General features: G+C 37.1%; 1 protein-coding gene across 1 annotated transcript; it reads right to left on the bottom strand.

Moving 5' to 3' along the window:
- Positions 1522-2139, bottom strand: LOC107606716. Its single transcript, XM_016308748.1, has one exon. The coding sequence runs from the start codon at positions 2137-2139 to the stop codon at positions 1522-1524; it is 618 nt and encodes a 205-aa protein (XP_016164234.1).

Genomic DNA, 9858 nt, shown 5'->3' with positions numbered 1-9858 from the left:
CGTTCATTCTCTCTGAATTGAAAGGCTAGTTCATGTACTATTTCCTTGTCTGTCATCCATCCAAATTATAGTGCATGATGCAAGATTTTGAATTTTCTTTTATCAAAGGGATGTTGCTCCATAGGTTCCTTCTCTTTTCTTCTATTGGAACTTGATGGTGCCATAGTTAAGGAACTGAATGCAAAAATACAAAGGAGTGTGGTGAGTCTAGTGAGTGAGGTGAGTTGGGGGTATGTTTTAAGGTAGAAGATCAATGGGTGATCAAGATGTTAACTATGAAAGAAGGAAGTGGAGGTATAATGGTATAAGGTAACCAAAGGAGTATAAGAATTGCATGTAGCTTGTAATGAAATAGGAGGTGCGGTAGGCAATGGTTTCAGTTGCATGAAAAGAAGGTAGTTTATATTAGAAGGTGGATAAATGAAGGGTAGAGATTGATCTTGAATGATGAGAATGGATGGTGTATGTTGTGAAGTGGTATGAGCACAAGGATCACCACTTTATGAGGTGATTGGGTTCAGTCTCCAAGGGTAGGGGCTATGACACATTGATCCCTCCAATGCTTGCATGGTAGCACTTCCCAAGGAATACCATTCAAAGACATGTGCCTAGCCTTTCATGAAGTGGCTGAACCTCCCTCCTTGGCTTGTCTTATCAATTCCATCCATTCTTCCTTTATTTCCCTATGTAAAAACAATAAAAGACCAAAAGTTAATTTCATATGTGGCGGGAATTGAAATATACCTAACTACTTTTTGAATTTTTATCAAATACTAACTAAAATAAACTAAGTGTTACTCATGAATTTAAATCAAATCAACTTCTTATAAGTTATGCGTACAACGTTGGTGAACACTAAACTTAGTTTGTGATCATGTGGTGCAAAAAAAGTTTGATCAAAGCTACTAAGATGCACATGATGTGATTATCATGTGTCTTCTTAGTGTGCCTTGCACACCAAACTTGTTGCTCACTATGTGTTGCATGCAAGAATTCAATTGAGTTCTTGTCAAAATAGAATCAATCATCATGAGTACTACTTTATTAACTACAATCAAAACACAACTAAAAGGATATAAAGCATGGGTTGCCTCCCATGAAGCGCTTCTTTAACATCATTAGCTTGACCGTTGGCCTTTGTCAGGGTGGTTGGTAATGTCTCAGATCTTCTCCTCTCACAGTGAATCTATCTCCACTTGCTTCTTTGAGAATCTCTACATGCTCCAAGGAAAGGATTCTGTTAACTGTGTACACTTGAGGTAGCTGAGATGGAATTATAGGAAGATGAGGTGGGATTAGTGGCTGATGGATTGATCTTACTCTGTCTCTAGGAGAAAAGTCTTCTGTAGGGATCTTCTTGTTCTTCCATCCTCTTGGCACCTTCTTCCCAACTCTTTTCCTTCGTTCAAGTGGTGCTTCAGTAATTCTCATGTCAGGAGGGTCCTTGTTGATTGATTCTTTTGAACCTTGAGGTCTCAGCTCCTCCTTGGACTTCTTGGATTATTGTATCACTTAAACTTCTTATTTTTCTATCAAGGAGGTCTTCAGAGGCTCTGCTTGTGATTCACTGCTTCCCTCTTCCAGGAATAAATCCTTGTGATCATTCTTCAAGGCTCTGTTCTCTTGTTCAGATTCATGTGAAGGTTTGAAGACATGAAAGGTGAGTTGTTCATCATGTATTCTCAATATCAACTCTCCTTGCTCAACATCTATGAGTACTTTGGCTGTGGCCAAGAATGGTCTCCCCAGAATAATTGGATGAAGGTAGCTTTCTTCCATCTCAAGAACAACAAAGTCTGTAGGGAGGAAGTACCTCTCTACCTTGACTAGCATATTTTCAACAACTCCCAATGCTTGTTTCTGGGTCTCGTCAACCAGTTGAAGGGTTACATTTGTAAATTTCAACTCATTGATTTGCAGCTTCCTCATGAGAGATAGGGGCATTAGATTTATGCTCGCTCCAAGATCACAAAACCCTCTGTCAATCATTGGGTCCCCTATAGCACAAGGGATGTGAAAACTCCCTGGATCCTTCTTCGTTGTAGGTAAGTCCTTTTGGATGAGGGCACTGCTCTCTTTAGTCATCACTACTGTTTGTGCACCCTTCAAGGTACCCTTCTTGGTTAGCAACTCCTTCATGCATTTAATATATGAAGGCATCTGTTGGAGGGCTTCAATGAAAGAAATGTTGATATGAAGAGACTTAAATATATCCAGAAACCTGGAATATGTCTTCTCTTTCTCACCACCTCCGAGTCTCTGAGGGATGATAAACCCCAATTTTATGGTTTATCTTGTGCTTAATTTAGAAAATTTTATCAACTTTTTTCACATTTATTCAATGAAATAGCATGGTTTTCTAATTTTCCCTAAATTTGTGCTTAAGTGTGAAAACATGCTTTTTAGTCCTTAAAATAGCTAAATTTAATTCACTTTAATTCCATTCGATGCCTTGATATGTTTGTTAAGTGATTTCAGGTTTAGAAGGCAAAGATTGGATTGAAGGAATAAAGGAAAAGCATGCAAAGTGGGAGAACTCATGAAGAAATGAAGGAATCGCAAAGCTGTCAATCCTGACCTCTTCGCACTCAATCGATCATAACTTGAGCTCCAAATGAGGCGGTTCTAGTTGCGTTAGAAAGTTAACATCTGGAGATTCAAAATGATATAAAATTTTCCATAGTTGCCTGACGTTTAGAGACGCGTACGCGTGCATCACGCGCACGGATCAGTGGATCAGCGTGGGTCCATTTTAGCAACTCGTGGCCAGCAATTTTTAGCTCATTTTCACGCACGTGTTTGCATCCCTAAACGCCAGGAAAATTTAGCAAATTTTATATCATTTTGAAGCCCTGAATGTTAGATTTCTAATGCAACTTGAACCGCCTCATTTGGACCTCTGTAGCTCAAGTTATGATGGATTGAGTGCGAAGAGGTCAGGATTGACAGCTTTGCGATTCCTTCATTTCTTCATGAGTTCTCCCAATTTGCATGCTTTTCCTTCATTCCTTCAATCCAATCTTTGCCTTCTAAACCTGAAATCACTTAACAAACATATCAAGGCATCGAATGGAATTAAAGTGAATTAAATTTAGCTATTTTAAGGCCTAAAAAGCATATTTTCACACTTAAGCACACATTTAGGGAGAATTACAAAACTATGCTATTTCATTGAATAAATGTGAGAAAAGTTGATAAAATCTCCTAAGTTAAGCACAAGATAAACCACAAAATTGGGGTTTATCAAACCTCCCCACACTTAAACCAAGCATGTCCTCATGCTAAGAATAAAGAAGGACAAGAAAAGGGGTATGAACATTTATTCAATGTGAATAAACTATATGCACCTATCTATATGAATGCAACTAAATGCAAAATGATTCTACCTACTTGGTTAAAAGTAACTCAATCTCCAAGAGCATGTATGAACAAGTAGGGCTAAGATCATATAATGATTCATGAATCCTACCAATTCAAATATCAACATGAAGTTCAAATAGACTTGCAAGAAGAAAGCTCATGAAAGCCGAGAACAAGGAATTGAGCATCGAACCCTCACCGGAAGTGTATCCACTCTAGTCGCTCAAGTGTATAGGGTCAATCACTCAATTCTCTTCTAATCATGATTTCCATAATTTATTTTTTATCTAACTATCAACAATTATTCAATGTATGCATACATTCATCATGAGGACTTATTCATAGGTTGTAATGGGGCTAGGGTAAAGGTAGGGATGTATATGGTCAAGTGAGCTTGAAATTTGAATCTTTGATTATCCTAAGCTCTCTCCAAACACATATAACAACCTATACAATTCTAATACAATACCTAGCTACCCATGATTCCCACTTTTTCACATACTCATGTATTCTCCTTAATTCACATTCCATATGCATTGTTATTGTTACTTTACTTTGGGGGCATTTTTGTCCCCTTTTTTATTGCTTTTCTTTTTCCATACATTTTTTCTTTTATTTTTCTTTTTCTTTTTCTACATTTTCTTTCACATTTTTTTCTTTTCAATCTAAAATATATACAAGGGCATCAATGTATATGGTTTTTACATTTAGTGCATGAATATGTACCCAATTCCTAATATTTTCAATCAAAAATACAAAATACACTTTTACCTCAACCAATGTCTCAAGTTTTCCATACCCAAATGATATACACCCTCACTAGCCTAAGCTAATCAAAGATCCAAATAAAGGACATTTATTATTTTTCACTTAGGGGTAGTGATATGCTAAGATTAAGAACAAAAGGGATTAAATAGGCTCAAAATTGGCTAACAATGGTTGATCAAAGGTAGGCTATTTAGGTAAGAGAGCTAAATGAAATGATGGCCTCAATCATATAAATGCATGTATACATAGAATAATGGACATATAGAATCAAACAAATCAAAGATCATAATCATAGAAAGAGAATGATGCACACAAGAATGAAAATCAGTGGTTATAAGATGTAACCACACACTAAAGCTCAAAACTCACATGCTTGTGTTCTTAGCTCAAAAACCATGTTCCAAAATAAATTCTTCAAGCAAGTTCATCAAAAAAATTTTCAAATTGGTGGGGTGCCCTAAAAATAGTTTTCTTGGAAAAGAAATCATCACCCTAACAAAGTAGTCCTAACATAAAAAGAAGTGGTAAAATATATACAATTTCTAACTAACATGCAACCTAACATGCAATGCAACGACTAACTACAAAGAAAATTAAGAATTGGTGTTGAAAGAAAGAGATTATTACCCATGGAGGTCGGTCGGACGACCTCCCCACAGTTAGAAATTTGCACCGTCCTCGGTGCATGCAAAGAAGAGCAAGGTGGATGGGTTGCTACAATTGATGAGCTCCTTCAAAAGGTTGTGCGGGTGAACTTGTTTGTTGCCCCATTTAGAAGCTTTTCCTTTTCCTCTTTTGGTGGCCAACCTAAAAGGAAAGAAAAAGAAAGAAAATTAAGCCCATAGCAAAGATATCAAACCAAATAGAACATAGGCGGGGGCTAATGCCAAATAAGAGTAAGATTTTCACTACATGTTAGCTACACATGTGAGTGAGAGAACAATATAGGTAAAGGACATATCAACTGATACTTGATGCAAGAGTAAAATCAAAACATGAGGAGCATGTTGAGCATTAAGTTCAAACAAGAATTGACACGAACAATATTAGTATAAGCATGAAAGTATTTGGTCTTATCCTAACTCAATGATAATGAAGTACAAAAACAAAGAATAATGAATTAGGAATGACTAAAGCACTAATCTTGTGTGTGGAATAAATATGACTATTAATGCTAAACAAGTCACGAAGCAGCAAAACAATGCAAGAAATTCTCAATAATTGAGTAAGAGAGTTCAACACCATTATTAAAATGAGAAACGTAGAAAATAAAATGAGAACAAGCTATAAAAATAAAATTAAAATGCAATGAATGAAAATAAGCAAATGCAATAAAAGAAAATGGAAGAATAGAAAAAGAAAATTTTTTTTATATGAGTATTTTATTTATTTATTTTTTTTATTTTTTTTAGAAACATAAAAACAGAATTTAACACTCTTCTAACCTATAAACATTCTAAAGCAACCAAAATTCAAATTTAACAAAAATATTTAAGTTTTTGAAAAAATTTTCAAAGACAAAACAAACAAAACTTGTACTTCAAGCAACCTACTTTAACAACAATCTAAACTAATCAAAACACACTACTACAACCTATCAGTCGAAACAAAATATATAAGAGTATAGAAAAGAAGAAAACTACCTATAATGGCAACTCAAATCGCTTATTAAGTATATATACAAGAGAATGGAAAGAGTTTACCATGGTGGGGTGTCTCCCACCTAGCACTTTTAGTTTAAGTCCTTAAGTTGGACATTTGGTGGAATCCTTGCTATGGTGGCTTATGCTTGAATTCATCCTGGAATCCCCACCAATGTTTGCATCTCCAATGTCCGCCGGGATCCCAAATTAAGCGCATAAAGCCTTCAAGTAAGCGTAGGTAAATGGCGAGGCCCCAAGAGTATTGGTTGTTGAAATGAATTTCGAGGTCCCAAATCTTGTTCTTGCACCCATCTTCTTGTTGACTACCATAGTTAAGTTTGGCTGACAAGGCTTGTAAATTCTCAATTAAGCATCCAAACATTCTCCTAGACCCATGCAATTTAGTTCTACACCAACCATTGCTATTCAACTTTGAGCATGCAACCATCATGAACCTAGAGTGATGTTTCCAATCACTGCACAACTCTCTCTCACTTTTAACTCCACAAAGAGCTCTAAGTTGACCATCATTTTCAATCAAACCATATTCAAGTGAGAATGTAAAGCTTAGGGATAAAAATTTTACCCACTTGAATGTTGTGTAGGATGGTAACTTAGGGAGGAGGACCTCCCTACACTTAGCCAATGTGAGATCCATTCTCTTGTGCTCTTCCTTTGCATCTTCCATCTCTTTGCAAACTTCTTCAATTTCAATTCCTTGCTCACCAACTTCTTCTATACACCTTTCATTGCTCAAACCATGTGTTAGAGGTTGTGCACGGTCCTCCTTGTTATCAATTTCATAACACAATGAGGGAGTAAAAGACACATTAGTTGGTGTCGACGCATCTTCGATGATAGAGCTTGCTTCTTGCTCAACCTCTTCCAATCTTTCATCATTCATACTATGCCTTGGAGGTTGCGCATTATCCTCCTCAACACTAAATTCAAGCTCATTGGAAGAAGGTTCAACAACTTTCACAAGATCATCATTAATATCACTTGGTGTGGAAGTGTCTTCAAGTTTGAAATCTACCTCTTGTTCAACTTTCTCTAGCTCTTCAACCACTTCTTCTTTTCCAACAATCTATTCCTCCTCCACTTATTGCAAGACATGCCCCATCTCCTTGTCCTCATGTTAGGATTCTAGAATCTCTTTCATGCTCTACTCTTTGGTTGATTCCTCACATTCATCCGTGGAGATGCTTTGCTTGTTGCATGGGTCCCATGATTCCAAGGTGGCTGTAATTTTGGCAAACTGAGCCATGATTTTTTCAAATATCGGAGGTGATTCATCTTGTAGTTGAGAGTTCTCATACATCGGAGGTGGCTCATCTTGATAATAACATGGAGGTGGTAGTTCTTGAGGGTATTGGGGGTTGAATTGTGGTGGTTCTTCATATAGTTCATATGGTTCACAAGGTGGTTGGTATGGTGGATATGTGTTAGGATCATATGGAGGTGTTTGGTGGTATGAGGCTTGTGAGTGTGGTGGTTCAAAACTATGTTGGGGGAACGGGTTATATGTATGTGGTGGTTATGGTTGACAATCACAATAAGGGTCATCACATACATTAGATTGGTATGCATTAGGATTAGGATTATACCCATAAGAATTCGGGGAGTAGTCATGTTGGGGTGACGCTTGAATGACTTGGATAGAATAAAATGCCTTTTGGTCCTTGCGCATCTCCGTGAGGAGAGTGGTAATATCCCCAAGCACTACTGTCAAACTTGATTCGGAAGGAGGTTGTTTCCAAGAAGGATGATCAATCCTTTGAGGATCCTCCCACCTTTGATTGTTCCATCCTTGATGCATATTGTCATTATAGCTCCCATTTCCTACAACATAATTTGAACCAAACTCATAGCCAAAGGCGTGAGAATTTGATGAGCGGATAATTTATACGCTTTTTGACATTGTTTTTAGTATGTTTTTAGTAGGATCTAGTTACTTTTAGGGATGTTTTCATTAGTTTTTATATTAAATTCACATTTCTGGAATTTACTATGAGTTTGTGTGTTTTTCTGTGATTTCAGGTATTTTCTGGCTGAAATTGAGGGACTTGAGCAGAAATCAGATTCAGAGGTTGAAGAAGGACTGCTGATGCTGTTGGATTCTGACCTCCCTGCACTCAAAGTGGATTTTCTTGAGCTACAGAACTCGAAATGGCGCGCTTCCAATTGCGTTGGAAAGTAGACATCCAGGGCTTTCCATCAATATATAATAGTCCATACTTTGGCCAAGAATAGATGACGCAAACTGGCGTTCAACGCCAGCTTTCTGCCTAAATCTGGCGTCTAGCGCCAGAAAAGGATCCAAAACCAGAGTTGAACGCCCAAACTGGCACAAATACTGGCGTTCAACTCCACAAATGGCCTCTGCACGTGGAAAGCTAAAGCTCAGCCCAAGCACACACCAAGTGGGCCCCGGAAGTGGATTTATGCATCAATTGCTTACTCATGTAAACCCTAGTAGCTAGTTTATTATAAATAGGACCTTTTACTAGACAGATGATTAGCCGTGCTGTGACAGAGCATGTGAGCATATTTTTCACTGAGAGGAGGGGATGTAGCCACTGACAACGGTGATGCCCTTGCATAAAGCCAGCCATGGAAAGGAGTAAGACTGATTGGATGAAGATAACAGGAAAGCAGAGGTTCAGAGGAACGAAAAGCATCTCTATTCGCTTATCTGAAATTCTCACCAATGAATTACATAAGTATTTCTATCCCTATTCTATTAATTATTATTCAAAAACACCATTATCAATTTATATCTGCCTAACTGTGATTTGCAAGGTGACCATAGCTTGCTTCATACCAACAATCTCCGTGGGATTCGACCCTTACTCACGTAAGGTATTACTTGGACGACCCAGTGCACTTGCTGGTTAGTTGTATCGAAGTTGTGAACCATGGTATTGGCACCATGTTATTGGCGCCATTTCCAGGGAAAGAAAGAGCCATGAATTTTACATAATTAAAGTGTAATCACGATTACGCGTACCAAGTTGCTCACGTTGCCAGGGATTGTTCGAGCCTGGACATCACAATTTCGTGCACCAGAATTCATAGTAGCAAATAAAAGAAAAAGCTAACAAAAATAAGCAACAAAGTCCTAAACCTAACAAAAACTAACAAACAAGCAAAAGGCAAACATATTTACATATTCACAATAGTCAATAGCAAAGCACCATTGCAATTCCCCGGCAACGGCGCCATTTTGATAGTGAAGAAATTGTCGTGTCAGTTTAGAATTTCTCTCATAGAAATAAGAACTTCGTTGTAAGCATAGCTCCAAACCAACAAACAATTCTCACATAAAAAATTTGAGTTGTCACAAGTACAAACCCCAATAAAAATTAACCGAAATATTTAAACTCCGGGTCGTCTCACAAGGAATTGCAATGAAGTGGTCAATTATTGGCTATGAAAATGCAAGGGAGGTTTGATTTTATAATTTGACAGGAAAAGTAACTAACAAGAAAGTAAATGATAAGAACTAATAAAATAAAGAAAAAGAATTCTTGGTAGTCAATTTGATAACCATTGACACTAGCCTACTACTAAGTTAATTGGTAGCTAGGTTAGGACTTATGGATTGATGTTGATCAAGCCATTTGATATACTTCAAGTATAGAAGTACACTTAATGAGCTTGGTTTCTCATAATTGTCAATATATGGTTTGTTGACAAGGATGGTGATCTCAATTTCCCATGCCTTAGCCAAGGGTTCTTTTCCTTTATTTTATTAGTTCTTATCATTTACTTTCTTGTTGGTTACTTTTCCTGTCAAACTATAAAATCAAACCCCCTTGCATTTTCATAGCCAATAATTGACCACTTCATTGCAATTTCTTGTGAGACGACCCGGAGTTTAAATACTTCGGTTAATTTTCATTGGAGTTTGTACTTGTGACAACTCAAATTTTTTATGTGAGAATTATTTGTTGGTTTGGAGCTATGCTTACAACGAATTTCTTATTTCTATGAGAGAAATTCTAAACTGACACGACAATTTCTTCACTATCAAGGGAATGGTGCTTTTAGTACATAAGGTTTCATGATTTCCTTCTCCTTTGGC

Source organism: Arachis ipaensis, chromosome B01 (genome assembly GCF_000816755.2).
Source record: "Arachis ipaensis cultivar K30076 chromosome B01, Araip1.1, whole genome shotgun sequence".
Taxonomy (NCBI): Eukaryota; Viridiplantae; Streptophyta; class Magnoliopsida; order Fabales; family Fabaceae; genus Arachis; species Arachis ipaensis.
Note: the sequence above shows the minus strand (reverse complement) of the source record. Positions and strands in the feature narration are given on the sequence as shown.

What these genes read in the sequence shown, in the direction of transcription:
- LOC107606716 (XM_016308748.1), bottom strand. Translation starts at nt 2,139, where the DNA reads ATGAAGGAGTTGCTAACCAAGAAGGGTACCTTGAAGGGTGCACAAACA.